Source organism: Grammomys surdaster, unplaced genomic scaffold (genome assembly GCF_004785775.1).
Source record: "Grammomys surdaster isolate TR1022 unplaced genomic scaffold, NIH_TR_1.0 209, whole genome shotgun sequence".
NCBI classification, from domain to species: domain Eukaryota; kingdom Metazoa; phylum Chordata; class Mammalia; order Rodentia; family Muridae; genus Grammomys; species Grammomys surdaster.
Window position 1 is genome coordinate 1,672,153 of NW_021604654.1, and position 16,567 is coordinate 1,688,719.

General features: G+C 57.8%; 2 protein-coding genes and 1 non-coding gene across 5 annotated transcripts in view; 1 reads left to right on the forward strand and 2 right to left on the reverse strand.

The window, feature by feature from the left end:
- Positions 1–3,027: 3,027 nt before the first annotated feature.
- LOC114624741 lies at positions 3,028–3,134 on the reverse strand. The gene has a single exon (XR_003711967.1). It is a non-coding gene; the product is annotated as a U6 spliceosomal RNA (small nuclear RNA).
- Positions 3,135–4,353: 1,219 nt separating this feature from the next.
- Positions 4,354–11,389, forward strand: Tmem259 (transmembrane protein 259). 2 transcript variants are annotated; one of them, XM_028771590.1, is made up of 11 exons: positions 4,354–4,701; positions 8,703–8,960; positions 9,056–9,155; positions 9,292–9,402; positions 9,502–9,624; positions 9,715–9,815; positions 9,913–9,970; positions 10,043–10,126; positions 10,200–10,332; positions 10,463–10,562; positions 10,657–11,389. In XM_028771590.1, the coding sequence occupies exons 1-11, from the start codon at positions 4,480–4,482 to the stop codon at positions 11,089–11,091; spliced, it is 1,725 nt and encodes a 574-aa protein (XP_028627423.1). In that variant the 5' UTR covers positions 4,354–4,479; the 3' UTR covers positions 11,092–11,389. The 2 variants fall into 2 exon arrangements, with proteins under 2 accessions (XP_028627423.1, XP_028627422.1); XM_028771589.1 differs by having other exon boundaries at positions 9,913–10,126.
- The window catches only part of Grin3b (glutamate ionotropic receptor NMDA type subunit 3B), a 6,324-nt gene continuing 1,075 nt past the window's right edge, over positions 11,319–16,567 (reverse strand). Inside the window, exons 2-9 of one of the 2 annotated variants that reach the window (XM_028771588.1) lie at positions 14,841–15,430; positions 13,570–14,602; positions 12,714–12,859; positions 12,517–12,632; positions 12,284–12,435; positions 11,933–12,097; positions 11,789–11,856; positions 11,319–11,714 (exon numbers count right to left, since the gene is read on the reverse strand). In XM_028771588.1, the coding sequence (XP_028627421.1) occupies positions 11,405–11,714; positions 11,789–11,856; positions 11,933–12,097; positions 12,284–12,435; positions 12,517–12,632; positions 12,714–12,859; positions 13,570–14,602; positions 14,841–15,430 (2,580 nt within the window). In that variant the 3' untranslated portion in view covers positions 11,319–11,404. Of the gene's footprint in view, positions 11,757–11,788; positions 11,857–11,932; positions 12,098–12,283; positions 12,436–12,516; positions 12,633–12,713; positions 12,860–13,569; positions 14,603–14,840; positions 15,431–16,567 lie in introns of both variants that reach the window. The other variant, XM_028771587.1, reaches the window with a different exon arrangement.

Consider the following 16,567-nt stretch of genomic DNA (forward strand, 5'->3'; position numbering starts at 1 on the left):
TTCCTGTGGCCGCGACTTCCTGAGCCCCCTCGGCCGCCGGGACCCCCGCCCGCCGGAGCCACCCAGCATCCCGGCCGGTCAGGAGGGGCCCACCGCTCCCCCTGGAGCTGCGGGAAACTGAGGCAGCGAGGGGCACGGGCCTCCGACCGAGTCCAGATGTCAGTTCACTCCTCCCGTCCCATAGTGACACATAGGGAACTGTTGGGTGGGACCCTCGAGCCTAAAATCTGGGTTGGAGCCTTCTCTGCCACTTCCCGCGCTACCAGCATCTGGTTCCCTCTCGGAGCCTCTCATAGTGGGAGGGGCGGGTATGGACAGGAATCCGGGCAGGCTCCTCAGAGGAGGACGCCTCGGGAGCTGGAGCATTGACGGATGTGTAGGAGTTTCCCAGTCCAAAACGAAACGGCTTTCTGGTAGAATACCAAGCGCAGAATATGGAGGGCGGGAGAAGGGAATCGTTTGGGGGTGGGGTGGGGCTCCCAGAAGGGCTGAGAGTTGCTGGCTGACCGGGTGAGGGTGGGGAGGCCGAGGGTGAGGTCGTGAGATGTTCTGGGGATGTCCTGCTCTACAGTGGGGTTTTCAGTCAGTGCCTGAGCTCAGCCTGCATCTGGAGATGGACTGAATGCTCCTCCTCTGTCAACCCAGAGCCGGGAGACTGGGCCTCCAGCGTCAGGAGTTCAAGGTCGTCCTTGGCTACAGACAACGGTTCCAGGTCAACCTGGACTACAGGAGACCCTACCTCAAAACACAGACACAGGGAAACAAGTTAGTCCCCCTGTGGTTGTCACTGATTCCTGAGGGGCTGGGGTCCTGCCCCACCCACAGGCAGACAGATCACAGAACACAGGCAGACAGATCCAGGACTAGACTCCCTCTTGAGGGTCTCAAAGAACGCTCACGGCTTGACAGAGAGGCCTCGGCCATGGGGTGGAAGTGTGAGTAGGAGTTGGATCCATCGGAAGGGTGGCTTTCTTCCCACGTCTCTAGGTTTCTGTGGTTTGAACCAATTCTTCCTCTCTGGGTCCTGCTGGAATTTTCGAGTTTGTGTAGTGGAGCTCTGGACTCCAGATAGTCCCGAGCTGTGGACAGTGCAGGTTCCTGTGACCAGGCAGGAAGCCCAGGTGAAGACCTTTTAGGAATAGTTAAGGAAAGCACTTGTCAAAGCGGCCATGCTGTGTGGGTACGCACCAGGCTTAGCAGGTATCAGGGTGTCCAGGTCACTGTGCTGAGCTCCGTGACAGCAGCCGCAGGTGCCACACCCAGGTTCTCTGCAAGAGCGGCTAGTGCTCTAACCACTGACCCGTCTCCCCAGCCCACCCTCCCGCCTTTGCCTTTCTTCTCCGTCCGCAGCGCGCCTGCATCCGCATACACAGCCCTCACACCCTCAAATACGGTGTTCGCAGCCTTCTGTGACTCCGGCTGCGGGGGACCCGCCGCCCCCATCTGGCCGCTGCCAGTACTACACGCCCATCGTGCGCAGACAGGCCTCATAAACAATGAGTGAATTAGTCTAGCTTCCGACATTTTCTTAGCTGCGGCTATTAATTTGAACTAAAACACTGTGTGTTGCGAAGTAACGCCATATATCTGTTTCCACCCAGCAGCAAGGCCAGTCACTCCCTCTTGTCCCACTCCTGAGCTCAGAAAAGCTTTCTGGGCTTTGAAGTGGTTGAAAAAAAAAACCAAAAAAATAAAATAAAGAAAACTATTCCATGCCATGTAGCCTGTGTGTCACATTCAAACACTGACCCGGCTGCTCTGTGACTGACGATCCCAGAAACAAAAACGCAGACACCACAGACCCCAAGATCCTGGGTTTCTAGCAGCCTAATGTAGAGCTCCATCCCGAGACCGCAAACGAATGGAATGTTTACATTTAAATCCCGTGTAGTTGGGTGGTGGTGGTGGCACATCTTTAATCCCAGCACGCTGGAGGCAATGGCAGGCGGTTCTCTGTGAGTTCGATGCCACCTGCTCTACAGAGTGAGTTCCAGGACAGCCAGAGCTACACAGAAGCCCTGTGTTGTAAACAAAAACAAAGCTCCTCCTTCCTTCCCCATTTCACTGTGTGACACTAAGTATTTATCAGCCCTCTCTGGACTCTAGGCCCCTTGTCTGAAAATTAGCTTTTGCAAAGTGCTCCTGTGCGGCTGGACTAGATGTCAAAAATCTTAAGAATTTTGCCTCTAGCTGCTGGAAGCTGGCGGGGCCCCAGGATGACTCTTGATGCCAGGACCACTCCTCCCCAGGGACAGAACCTGTCTTCGGTGCCTGGGGTCTGGGTGGTGGTGCTTCTGCTGTGGCTGTGAGATCACTGCTCGGGAGGCAGAGGTATGAGAATCACTGTAAATATGAGGCCAGCCTGGTCTACACAACATGTTCCAGGACAGCTAGGAGTACAAGGCAAACCACAAACTCAAAAAGTAAGTAAGGTAAAATCCCACCCTCAGTCAAGCCTTGCCTGCTCTGGTCAGGAGTGATATGACTGGCTGAAGTGTTGGCCTATGCTGGACGGGATCCCATTGCTTCTCCACGAAGATCAGGCTAGGTTTTGCTGCTCGGGTCACCTAGAGATGTTTTGTATTTTCTAACAAGTGACGAGTGTATTCCATAATAGTTTCAAGACTGGTGCATTTATTAGGTGCCTACTGTATGCAAGGTGTTCTGGGCAACAGCAGATGGTGACTCTGGGGTATCTGAAAACTAGGAGGGAGGGGTTCCCTTCACTCAGCCCGTGAAGCGCCCCTCCCTTTCCTGGCCGCCCAGTCCGGATGCAGAGACACTCGGCTTGCTGCATCACACAGACGCTCCTAGTGCTTCCCTCACGCTACGGGAATACAGTAGGTACACAAGGCTGGAGCTCGGTGCGTGCGCAGGCCGCTCTGCTGCATCCTAAAAACAGACAGCTTCCTCCGCGTGCGCAGGAGCCGCTCAGTACATGCCCCGTCCAGCAGGATTGTGCGGGAACGCGGCAGGAAAACAGGAAAGGAGACCTCACAAGGTGGACTGCGTGATTTTGAGATGAAACAAAATATGGAACGCTTCACGAATTTGCGTGTCATCCTTGCGCAGGGGCCATGCTAATCTTCTCTGTATCGTTCCAATTTTAGTATATGTGCTGCCGAAGCGAGCACGAGTAATCTGTGAGTGTCTCAGATATTTAAAGCCAGAGAAACAAATAACTTTACACATAGAGTAGTTGTGCTTTTTTTTTTGTGTGTGTGTGTGTGTGTTTATTTAAAGTGATGTCTTTACCCATAAAAAAGAAAGGTCACCATTTGTAACAACGCTCAGAATAATTATCTATGCGCCTAAAATCTCACATATTACTTAATATAGCCGCCTGGGAAAACTGGCACCAGCAAAGCCTTCTGGGAAGCCATATGCAAATTAGACAATCACTACGAGGCTCCGCCCGTCAGTGGTAGCCGGGCCAGATCAGCGTGGAATCCGCGATGTCTGTGCGACGGTGAAACCGTACGCTAGTAAGCTACCCCCATGGAGCTCCGCCCCTCAGCTCAGCAGCCGCTAATGAAAACGTTATGCTAATGAGCAGTGTTAGGAAGCCCTGCCTCCTCATCGGACCCCGCCCCTAAGTGAGGCTGTGGCCATAGTGAAGCCCTACGTAAATAGGCCTTGCTCCATACGTCTCCGCCCCCTCTAATCCTCCGCTAATAGAAAACCAGATGCAAATAAGACTGGCAACGTTGCCCCGCCCGCTACTTTTGCAATGCTTTAGCACGTTTCTGAGACCACGCCCCACAGCTCCACCATGGATCCCTACATAAACGAAACGGATTTTACGCGACACTGCTTCTCAGTGCTTAAGATAGAGCTCTAGGTGGAAGGGATGCTAAGAGCACTGACTGCTCTTCCAGAAGTCTTGAGTTGAATTTCCATCCTCCATTATGGTGGCTCACAACCTTCTTCTGGTGTGTCTGAAGACAGCTACAGTGTAGTCACATACATAAAATAATTTTTTAAAGATAAAGCTCAATGCAAATGAGTCGTGACACACGACTCCGCCCCAGGTCATGCCACGGTACGTGGGGGTCAATTTATGCAAATGAGCCGGGCTCCTCTCTAATCCGCTCCGTGTAGCCTCGGCAAACTGCAAGCCCGATGCAAGTGAGACCGGCCAAAGCTTGCAGGCGCACTGGGAAAATAAACTGAACTCCATGTTACCCTGCCCTTTAGCAGTGAGGCGTCTGGGACGAAGTTTGAGAAGTAGCCAGGCTCCGCCCCCTTCTTGTGGTGCCAGCCTTCCGGTCCTGAAGCCCAGCCTCCTCGGGCGGCCGTGGCGATCCCAGCGTGCCCCGCGCACGGGTGGCGCTCTGGCCCGGCGCTCTCGCCGGCGTCGCGGGCCGGACGGACGCGAGCAAAGGGGCAGGCGGCGGCGGCCGGGGGCGGCGGGGGGGATCCGGCGGCCGGGACGCGGCGGGGGACAGCCGGCGGCCGCCGGGGTGACGCGGGGCGGTGATGTCGGAGCACGCGGCAGCCCCTGGGCCCGGGCCCAACGGCGGTGGCGGTGGCGGCGCGGCGCCCGTGCGCGGCCCGCGCGGCCCCAATCTCAACCCCAATCCGCTCATCAACGTGCGCGACCGGCTCTTCCACGCGCTCTTCTTCAAGATGGCCGTCACCTACTCACGCCTCTTCCCACCTGCTTTCCGCCGTCTCTTTGAGTTCTTCGTTCTGCTCAAGGTGACCTCTGACCCCTGACCTCTGACCCCAGCTGTCATCCACCTGCCCACCCCTGCAGCTTTGCCACTTGACCCCTGATGCCTGGATACCCTGATGCCAGTCTTCTCACAGATGCTCTGGTCCCCACTTCCTCAGCTCTCAGGCCCTGCCTCCTGACCTTTGGCCTCTGACTCTGCCACTTGGGAGCCTAGGCCCCAAAAGTTTCCACCCAAGACCAGAGCCCAGTGTTCCCTTGGGGTAGTATCTTGGACTTGAGGTCCACCCTCCCATCTGTCACTCCCATTCTGACCTGCACCTCCACTACTGAGAACAGTATGGTTACTTCCATCCCATCCTGAGGTTCCCCTGTGGACAGTTGGAGGCCCTGTCTCACCTGTCATTTCTATCTCACCCTGATTCTGTCTGAGTACAGCCTGTACTAATCAGTCCCATTCCAACACACCTGGAACCTCCCCTGGGGACATCCCTGCCCCCCCAGTGTCACTGCTCTTCTCTGTCACTTCTGTTCTCAGACTGTTGCCAGGTCTTTTGTGGCTTTGGGTGAGGTCACCTCACTAGGGTCAGCCACAGAGTCACAGCCAGATTTGCCAGGGACCTCTGCAGCACTTGCCCTGGCTGTGTCTTCCTAGTGTGCTCCTGGGAGATACTGGGTTCTCAGTCACAAAGGGTACTCAAGAGGGATGGGCACCAGGCTGTCTCTCTGAGGAGCTGCCTGGGCCATCTGGTGTTGGGGGCATGGCATGGTGGCCAGTGTTGTGATGTTGGAGGGCCTTGCCTCTCCAGTGGCTTTCGTGGATTTGGAACTGGCTGCTGGTGCTGATTCAAAGTTGTGCGTGGGTTTGGGACTTTCATAGAAGTAGCTCCAGTGTGAGCTCAGATGTGGGGGTCCCCTCAGGCTCCAGTCCGTGCTCTGCAGATGAGTCTGTGCCCCTTCTCCCTGCCTGCCTCCCACACCCTAAGAGTCTCCAGTGGTGGCTCTCAGCTCAGGGTGCCCAGTGTAGTCAGAGACAGGATCTGCTGAATGGTGACAGTAGACCCCATGCTCTTTCTTAATTGGGACAAACAAGCCATACAGCAGCTGGTTTTTGGAGCTGCTGAGGTTTGGAGGAGTCCATTTGCTGTGTTTCCTGCCTGTCCTGCCTGCCCAGCTTCTGCCCAACCTTCATAGAGAGGACATGCCTGACAGCCAAGGCCTGCTAGGCTTATACCACCCTGTCCCCTGTCCCCACCCCACCCTGGGTGTCAGCTCCTACAGAGGCCCAAGACAGAACTGTTGGACTTGCTGCCTCTCTGCTGACTTCACAGCCTCAAGGACTGAAACTGGGTGGCCGTGGGATAGAGGGCCACAGCATGGTGCCTTAGACCTTAGACCGTAGGATGTGGCAGGGGTCAAAGGGCAAGGAGGTGTGTGGCACCAGCTCAAGTCCCTGCTCTAAGTGGATCTGAGCCCTGGAAGGTGCTAAGTGGCACCCTTGGGTAGGTCACAATCTCTTGGAGATCCTGGCTGAGGCTGGTATTTTATACCCAGCGCAGGCTTCCCATTGGTCAGATGGACTGACAGCCCCAGATACCAGACTGGGGTGACAATGAGACACTCCTCTGCTTACAGGGTAGGAGGTGTCTTGAGAACCCTAGATCATGGCATTGAGGTGTCTGCAGGAGGTGATGGCATGCAACCCCACCAGGCCTGTATGACCAAGTTCATGTATGTGGCACCGAGTAGGCAGATGAGGGGAAAGAGGGCCCGAGAGCCTGAGTGGGGTGCCAGGCGCTAGCTCAGTGACAGGTGAGGACTTGTGGACTGGTTAAAGTGGCCATGGCAGCAAGGCAGGGCGCAGGCTCTGTCCACCGTCCGGTGGCTACCTCCCTTTGACCTTAGATGCCTAGTAGGCGGAACGGACCTGGGGTGCAGTTCTTGGCTCTTGGGTTGGACTGGCAGGCGTAGCTGCTGGGGTCTCAGCCTGGGCTGCCTGGCCTTCAGTTCACCTGACACAGAAATCCATTTCTTGCCCAGGGGAGCCTCACAGTTGACAGGGGTAGGTGCCAGCTTCAGGTGTGGCTAGCTGGAGATGGTAGCCTTGGTCTCAGTCCCAGGACCTTCCCCACAGGTCACTGCTAGAAGGATTGGGTGCTTTGTGGATCCAGTTCTGTCACCAGCTTGCAGGGTAGAGGCCTGACTAGCAGTCACATCAGCATAAGGAGCAGGGTCTTCCTGCCCGTCTGGCCCTAGGTTACTTCTGTCCCCCACACTGTTGCCTGACAGCAGGTGGGAAAGACCCTGCTATGCTTGCTATGGTTGGGAGTCCAGTCTCATCCCTGAAGAGTGTAGCAGCTTGAGTGCATACACAGGACATGCAGGGCTGTTAGGACCGCTGGGCCCTGATGGTTCCCATCATCCTACTCCATGTTGGGCAGCCAGCACCTTATTGGTCCTGCTTATCATGGATCTGTAGACAGCCAGGGGTCTGTGCTAGCCAGCAGAGATACAGTGGAAGCTAGGGGGTCAGTTGGGGCCACAGAGGAGGGCTGCATGGAGTGCAGGATCTCTTTCAGCCCTGAGCCCAGTGTGCATGTGGGACAACCCAAGGTCTGCAGGTGACACGCTTGCCTCCACTCAACATGGGTTAGGGCAGTGGTTCTCAGCCTTCCTGCTGCAGCCCATTCATACAGTCTTCATGTCATGGTAACTCCCAGCCATAAACTTTCTTTTATTGCTTCATAACTGAATTTGCTATTATGAATTGTAATGTGAGCCGGGCAGTGGTGGCGCACGCCTTTAATCCCAATACTTGGGAGGCAGAGGCAGGCGGATTTCTGATTTCTGATTTCGAGGCCAGCCTGGTCTACAGAGTGAGTTCCAGGACAGCCAGGGCTACACAGAGAAACCCTGTCTCGAAAAAAAAAAAAAAACAAAAACAAAAAAAGAAGAATTGTAATGTGTTTTCCAGTGGTCTTAGGTGACCCCTGAAGGGGTTGTGACCCACATGTGCTACTGAGTTAGGGAACCCCCCCCACACACAGGTGTCACCCACACACTGATCAGGGAAAGAGGAGGGTGTTCCCAAGGGCAGAGGCTGGGACCCCGTGAGTAACTCTGCTCCAGCACAGGGGTATGTGAAGTTAATAAGTAAAATTAATAATTGGTGCACGCCTTTAATTCCAGGACTTGGGAGTCAGAGGCAGGGGGATCTCTGAGTTTAAGAAAACAAGTTCTAGGCCAGACTTATCTACACAGACCCTGTCTTGAAAGAAGAAAACAAACAAACAAATAATAATTTGGTTTCGTGTGAATTCCTTTGTATGTGGGAGCATGCGTCCCACAGTGTGTGTGTGAAGTCAGAGAGGAGTGCGGGTGTCAGATTGCTCCTTTACCTTACATGGATGGCCTGGGGACTGAGCTCAGGCTCTCTGACTTTGTGGCAAGCTCCTTTACCAGATGAGCCTTGTGGACGGCCCATTCCTCCTTTAAATGTACTTGAACATCTGTGGCTGGGTCAGTCTCAGCAGGGCATCCTGAAGCCTCTAGGGTACTGAGCAGAGTTATTGCCTTCCACCTGGTCCATGCCAGGAGCTACCCTAGTTGTGAACCACTCATGTTCCTAGCATGAACCAGAGTCTCCTGGGTGTACCTTTCCCTCGTGAAGCCACATTTCCCAGGCAGGGTAGTCTGGTCCCACTGAGGTGCCTGGGTCCCCCAGGACGGGTCAGCTGTGTCCTTGTGCCTCCTGCCAGCCCCAGGAGCAGGGCAGAGGGTGCCTCACTAGGGACGGTCGCTATTCTTAGCCAGTGAGCTCAGGGGTCCCCAAAGGCAGCTTTGAGTTAGAGCACCTGCTGGGCCTGAAGGTCATGAAACTGCTGGAGGGTGGTGTAGGGAACCCGTGCAGTGGGGAGCTCCCAAGGAGGCACAGGCAGCCACTGCCTCTCCTGGCTGGGAGGGATGAGTCCCTCAGCCCCACTGACTGCTCGCCCCGCCCCGCCCCGCCCCGCCCCGCCCCTGCCAGGCCCTGTTCGTGCTCTTCGTCCTGGCCTACATACACATCGTCTTCTCCCGGTCCCCCATCAATTGCTTGGAGCATGTTCGAGATCGATGGCCACGGGAGGGTGTCCTGCGGGTGGAGGTGCGCCACAACTCCAGCCGGGCACCCGTGATCCTGCAGTTCTGTGATGGGGGCCTCGGAGGCCTGGAGCTGGAGCCGGGGGGCCTGGAGCTGGAGGAAGAGGAGCTTACTGTGGAGATGTTCACCAACAGTTCCATCAAGGTGAGGGGTTCCGGGCATGCAGTCTAGAGGTCACTCACCCAGGGGAACGTCAGGGATGCAGGTTCCACTGACACCTTGGTCCCCTGTGCCTGCAGTTCGAGCTAGACATTGAGCCCAAGGTGTTGAAGCCACTGCATGGTGCCGATGCCCTGAATGACACCCAGGACCTCCCTTTCCCCGAGACGCCAGCCAAAGGTGTGCAGCCGGGGGGGGGGGGGGCTCCGAGGTGTGCCGCCCGGGGCAGGGCCTCTGAGGTGTGTGTCCCAGGCCGGGAGGGTTCCAAGGCCATGCTGAGGGTGGAACCAGCTGACCACTCTGTCCCTGTCTGCAGTGTGGCCACAGGATGAGTACATTGTGGAGTACTCGCTGGAATATGGCTTCCTGCGGCTGTCACAAGCCACACGCCAGCGTCTGAGCATTCCCGTCATGGTGGTCACCCTAGGTGAGGTAGCCTGGACACCTGGCCAAGGATGGTTCAGCTGCAGAGGCCTTCCTGGCTCCTGTGACCAATATTGACCCCCCCCCCCCCATTCACTCACAGACCCCACACGGGACCAGTGCTTCGGGGACCGCTTCAGCCGCCTGTTGCTGGATGAGTTTCTGGGTTACGATGACATCCTCATGTCCAGTGTGAAGGGCCTGGCCGAGAATGAGGAGAACAAAGGTGGGCCTGGGGAGAGGAGGGAGGAGGGAGGGAGGAGGGAGGGAGGGAGGGAGGGAGGAAGGAGCCGATACTCACAGTTCCCTCCCCCAGGCTTCCTGAGGAATGTGGTCTCTGGGGAGCACTACCGCTTTGTCAGCATGTGGATGGCTCGCACGTCCTACCTGGCGGCCTTTGTCATCATGGTCATCTTTGTGAGTAGATGGAAGTGGCTGGCACTCCGGAGGCGGGGTCGTGTGGGCTAGTGTCTCCCTGGCCTCCCACCCGTGACCCTGCTCCACCCTCCCACAGACGCTCAGTGTGTCCATGCTGTTGCGGTACTCCCACCACCAGATCTTCGTCTTCATAGGTGAGTCCCAGCCGGCCGGGGGTGGGGTGGGCCCTCCCCAGGCCCTCATGGGCGGCCGCCCTGTGCCCGCAGTGGACCTGCTACAGATGCTGGAGATGAACATGGCCATCGCCTTCCCCGCAGCGCCCTTGCTGACCGTCATCCTGGCTCTCGTCGGTGAGGATCCCCGCTGCGCCCCGCCCCGCCCTGCCCCACCCACCCACGCCAACCCCGCCGCGTGTCCCCGCAGGAATGGAGGCCATCATGTCTGAGTTCTTCAATGACACCACCACGGCCTTCTACATCATCCTCATCGTGTGGCTGGCCGACCAGTACGATGCCATCTGCTGCCATACCAATACCAGCAAGCGGCATTGGCTGAGGTGGGGATGGGATGGGGTGGGGTGGGGAGCATGGGTTAGGTGCAGATGGGGTCAGATGAGGAGCAAGCTGGGTTCCCGGGTGGGACAAGGAGGGGCCTGTCTGGCAGGGTAGCTTCTACCGCCCCCACAGGTTCTTCTACCTCTATCACTTCGCCTTCTACGCCTACCACTACCGCTTTAATGGGCAGTACAGCAGCCTGGCTCTGGTCACCTCCTGGCTCTTCATCCAGGTGAGGCCCACTCCCCTTCAAAGAGCAGCCCCTAGTGTCTGGTCGGCCTTTCTGCTGGTGGGCGGGTCCTCACCCTGACACCTGACCTCCACAGCATTCCATGATCTACTTCTTCCACCACTACGAGTTGCCTGCCATCCTGCAGCAGGTCCGAATCCAGGAGATGCTGTTGCAGACGCTGCCGCAGGGCCCTGGGACCCCCACGGCGCTGCCTGACGAACTCAACAACAACTCTGGCTCCCCTGCCACCCCAGATCCAACCCCTCCCCTCGCACTGGCCCCCAGCTCCAGCCCCGCGCCCACTGGCGGAGCATCTGGGCCTGGCTCACTGGGAACTGGGGCCTCAGTATCCGGCAGTGACCTGGGTTGGGTGGCCGAGACTGCCGCCATCATCTCGGACGCGACCTTCCTGTCGGGGCTGAGCGCCTCGCTGCTGGAGCGGCGGCCAGCAGCCCCCAGTGCCCCGGACAGCCCACAGCCTGACCCTGGGGTCCCTCTGGAGGACGCACCCGCCCCTGCTGGGTCCTGAGAGCAGTGTCCTGCCTGGCTTCCGGCGGAGCCGCGGCCCGAGCCCAAGAGAGCTGCGGTCTGCAGGGAGAAGGGCTGGCGGCGAAGGTTCTGGAAGCGGCCGGGACAGGGCGGCGATGGGCACGAGGCCACTGGCCGCCTGGTGCTCCCCAGTGCCTTCCACATGGTGCCCGTGCGGGCCGAGCGCCCGGGCCCGGACTAGCAGGTGGCAGCTCAGGACGCGGGGCGCACGTTCCACGCTATTTAATTACAGTGTACAGAGTCGTGTTTGTATATAGAATAAACTGTCGTGGACAGTGCGACCGTGTGGTTCCTCAGCTCTCCGCGGGTGCCGCGTGCAGCAGGCGCAGTGGCCTGAGCCGGGTGCCATTCCCAAGCAGGGCCCGCAGCTCCCCACGCCGCAGCAGCGCACGGCGCAGCCGCTCCCGTGCAGCCTCAATGCGCAGCTCCAGCTCCCGCAGCTCTGCGTGCACCCCGGGCCCGTTGGAGCAGAGCCACGGGCGGTCCCCGCCAGCCTGTCCAGGGTCGAGCAGGAAACGCACTCGCCGTTCCCGTTCCACGGCCCGGCGCACCCGCCTCCAGCGCCCCGCCCCGTCGGTTGCAGGCGGCTCGTCCTTGGGGACGCTAGGCAGAGAGAAGGAGGAGGCAGTGCAGCCTGTCGGCTCGCTAAGTCTGTGACCGTCCCGCCCCGTGCTCACCTGCGCTCCTGCTCCGCCCTCTCCTGTTGCCCCTCGGGTGGCCCTGTGTTCAGGGCTCGGTGGATCTTCTAGGGGCAGAGACAGGTGTCTCGGTAGGCTCCTGGGGTGCCCTCCGCCCCGCCCTACCTTGTCATGTCTCCTCACCTGGCTCGTGTGAAGCCAATACTGCAGCTTATTGCCCCTGCGGATGCGCGGCAGCACAAGGCGGTAGAAAACATGCTCACCCAGAGAGGTGAGAAGCGCGCTGCCCAGCCCGAGGCACAGCAGGACAAACAACCCTGAGAAGTGGTAGACCCCCATCTGCAGTGTCTGTGAACAGCAAGAAAATCCCCACACAGCGTCAGGATGCAGACTGCACCCCACCCCCACCCCGCCAGAGCAGCTAGGGAGATCTCAGGAAGGAAGGGGCGCTGGAGCTGAGGTTGTATAGGGCGAGCAGGAGTACATGCAAGCATAGCCTGGGCTCCCCACCCTGTGTTTCGGGCGCCTGCCCACCTCCGTCACGGCGAACACCCGTTTCCCGCAAGGCACCATCTTGTACCACTTGTCATGGAGCAGATCAATGAAGCCCGAGGACTTGTACCTACTGATGAACTCCGACAGGTTGGAGGTGAGCGGCGAGTTTTGGGGTAGCCCTATGCCGTAGCCTGTGGAGATTGAGACGGCTCCACTAAAGCTGTGGGCACCTACGGCTGGGATCCCCGGAGCCCCACCACGCACGCACTCACCCTCGATAGCAAACGGTTTGCCCACGGTGAGCAGCTTGCAGTCCGCATCTATGGACACCTCGTAATCCAGGAGCGATTTATCCATGATGAAGGCGTTGAGCTTGGGGGGGTCGCTCCTGCGGGGCAGGACCAGGCAAGGTCAGCAGGGTCTGAGTAGCAGGCGGCCCTCCAAAGCTGCACGGTACCCACAGACTCACGTGAGCATGGCCACTCCGTGTGGAGTGGTGGGGGCGCTGTGGCGACGCATGTGTGCGTGCATCTCGGGGAAGCTCGCCTTGATGTAGGCCTCAGCGCTGCTCTCCCACACGGTGCCAAAGCGGAAGCCTTGGGAAGGGTGGTGCAGCTGCGGGGGAGGCATGCTCAGCCTGCAGCTGGTCCCCACCAGGGCCTGCTGCATGTGTGACCACGAGCAGGGACCTCCCACTGAGCTCGGATTCACTAACCCGCAAGTACTCTACTTGGGAATCCCAGAGACACCAATTTCTAATCTAGAACATCAGGTAGCACTCAGCTGCGTGGGACACAAGGCTGGGTGGGGGTCAGCAGGATCTGAGCAGCTAGATCCGGTTAGTTGCTGTGAGAAGTACCACAAGCTCCAAAAACATAGAAGGTGAAGATGAATCCAGATGTGCTTCTGCATGCCTGCCATCCCTGTAGTGGGAGCTAGGAGGTTTTAAAGGACGGATCGCTTAGGCCGGTCACGGTGACACACCTTTAATCCCAGCACGGAGGAGGCAGAGGCAGGCAGGTCTCTTTGAGTCTGGGGCCAGCCTGGTCTATAAACTGAGCTAAAACAAACATCTGATGCTTAAGAATGGAAGTGTGGTCATGATTGGAGCTGGGGGTGTGGCCAGGATAGACCCAGGCTAGGGATGGGGCAGGGGCAGGGTTATGGTCCCTCTCCAGCATACGTAAGGCCCTGGTGCACGCCAGCAATGCACTTAGGTGAGTGAGTCCCTTGATGAGAAGGGACTGGGCAGGAGATGGTCCTGCCTCTGCTGAGCCTGCTGCCCACCCCATCCTGAACACAGCCCGAAGTTCCCCAGCGCTCACCTTGGGATCATGGATTCCAGACAGCTCCTCAAAGGTCTTGTCCCCGACCATGACAGCAGCCAGGTTGGCCGTGTAACTGGATAGCACCAGCAGGCAGAAGATTGCCCAGAGGTTCATGAGGAAGCGTCCAGTAGGACACTTGGGGGTCTTACTGGAGACAGTGCGTCCGAAGAGAATGGCATAGCAGAGGTTGAGAGCTGAGGAGTAGGAGAAGACGGTCCCACGGTTGCGGCCACGTGGTGTGAGCCCGTAGGGACTCCGCCACTCGTACAGTGTGAGGAAGAGTGCTGTGAGGTGCAGGGCAGCAAACACGCCCACCCACATGGACCAGTGCAGGGGCCACATGAAAGCCCCAATGGGCGAGGCCGTATCACGCATGCGCACCATGATACCCAGGCTGGTGGAGAAGAAAGGGCTGGTGAAGTCCACCACCCGAGAGCGAGCCGAGTTGATGCTGAAGCTGGTCACAGCCATGTGTGCCCGACCGGCTAGCAGGTCACCCACCAGGCCTGTCCAGCGCCCATCACGCAGGGCCCCGTACTTGCCATCCCCCACAATATAGAGCTCAAAGTCAAAGGCCAGGTCCTCAGCCAGCCTCTCCAGCAGGTCGATGCAGTAGCCGTAACAGCATCTTCTCAGTGTGCGAGGCACTGTGCCGTTCGCCAGTGCAGTGAAGAGTGCATCCAGCCTGGCTGAGTCATTGGTACCTGGGTCTAGACACAGCTGCCCAGCCGGGCACTGCCCGTCTTCGTCAGATTCCCTGGTGAACACAAACGGGTGCTCTACCAGAGTTACCACTCGCAGCTTTGGCCGGGCCTGGGTGCCAGATGGAGATGGCACTCGGATAGCAGACACCCCTGGCTGGAAGTCCAGCTGTCCATCCTGCCAGCTTCCCACTGTTGCCCAGGCTGGGGCACCCAGCGGGTCCCGGCGCAGGCTCCATACCTTAAAATGCCGAGACACATGCACCTGAGAGGAGCCTGTCACCCACACAGCCCCTGTGCGGCCCTGAAATGAGGTGTTGCCCAGAAACCTGCGGAATATAGAATATAAGAACTGTCTCAACTCTGACAGAACTGCTCCTCCAACAATAAGTACCTGCCTGGAACCCTTGAGACACCTAGTCCTGGGGATGGAGGGACAGCCACCCAACTGTCCTACTAGTTTTGTTCCTACTAGGGCACTAGCCCCTGATCGATGTCATGACCTGACACACAGGACAATGCCAGGCTGTGGGTCTGGACACTTTCCCCTAGGCCGTCCCTCCTCACCGAGCCCAGGTACGCCCTGTCGACTCCGATCCTGTTTGCAGGTCCTCGCAGTTCACCACAGCCGGAAGCAGGGCCCGCTCTGGGTGCACAAGGGCCATGCTACTGAGTGCCCGAGCCACAAGCTCCACCATGTCATGGACGACAGCTTCCAGGGATGGTTGCTCGCTTTCCCCCAGCGCCAACACCCCAGGGGGCAGGCCAGCTGTGGGCAGTGCCTCGGCGGGCAGCGGTGTGCCCAGCAACCACTGGGGACCTGGTGGTGCCGCCGCCAAGACCTTATGTACATAGCCACTGCTGCAGCCCAGGAGGACTGCGGCAGGCACTGGGGCGCCCCCTCCTTCCGGCGCCCCCAGCAGGGCCAGGCCAGCCCGAAGGGTGTCATTCCTGCTGTCCAGCCGGCTCAGGTCCAGTACAAACTTTGGAGCCTGGCTGGCACGGCTGGTCCAGAGTGTCACCAGGCTGCCAGGGTCCTGGACACGGCAGAGTACTAGAGCAATGTCTTCCCAGGCATGTGCCTGCACCAGGGACACCAGCACATCCAGTATGGTCTCCAGGGGACTAGCCCAGTCCAGCTGCAGATGGAACGGGGTCTGGGAAGAGGTGGTCCCGGTCAGGGCTTGACATCCACAGCACCACCCACCCCACCCTGTTAAGGAATCCAGATTCTGGAGAGCTGGGCATTACCTTGCCCTTCCCTCAGCTCATTGCTGTTCCTGGCTCCCCAGTACCCTCCTTTTTTTTTTTTTTTTTTTTTTTAGTATTATGTTGCTTAGGTCGGTTTTAAACTTGCTGTGTAACTAAGTAACTATGTAACCTTGAACTCTTTTGCCTCTACCTCCAGAATGCCAGGATGACAAACATGTACAACTACTTCCAGTTTTTGCCTTGGTGGCAATGGGATGTTGGCATGCACTTTATCAAACAAACCTTGAACCCAGCCCTCCCTTATTTTACTTTATTTGAATATAGTAGTCGTCTCTATGCCAACCAACTCCTATGCATCCTTCAAAACCCAGCTCTGTTGGCTCTTCTCTATGGAGATCTTGCTACCATTTTCCAGGGAGAACCTTACACCTCTTCTGAGCTCACTCCTCTTCAGTTCTGACCTAGTCACCCACCTCCCCAGGAGTCCCTTGGTATTTAACACATTCAGAAAGTTCTGGCGTTGGGATCATGTCGCATATTTGGAATACAAAACAGCCCAAGACACCTAAAAACCACAGTGCTGCCTGGCAGGGCCACGGTGCTGTGGGTACCACAGTTCTGCGTAGGGAGGCCAGGCCCATCCCAGAGGACACAAGACTGACTTAAAAGCTGGCAGCACACAGAGGTGCAGTTCCCAGGTCAAAAAGCAGGGGTCATTGTCAGCCTGGGTCTGGAGTCTCCCACCAGACCCAGGGGGCCTTAGGGATACCAAGACTTGGGTCACTAATGTTCTTCTGGGGTTAGAGTCTCCCTGGGTGCAACATCATGACAGATTAGCAAAGAAGACCTGAGACCTGGAAGCCATGCTCCAGGGTGCTGTCCCTGGGTGGGGCCTTTTGCTGGCCTGCCTTGGTAACAACCCAGTTGGATGTAATGTTGCACACCTTTAATCCCAGTGCTAGGAAGACAGAAGCAGGCAGATCTCTGAGTTCAGGCTGGCCTGGTCTACACAGTGAGAGACTGTCTCAAAACATCAGAGAGAGAGAGAGGGAGAAAGAGAGAGAGAGAGAGAGAGAGAGAGA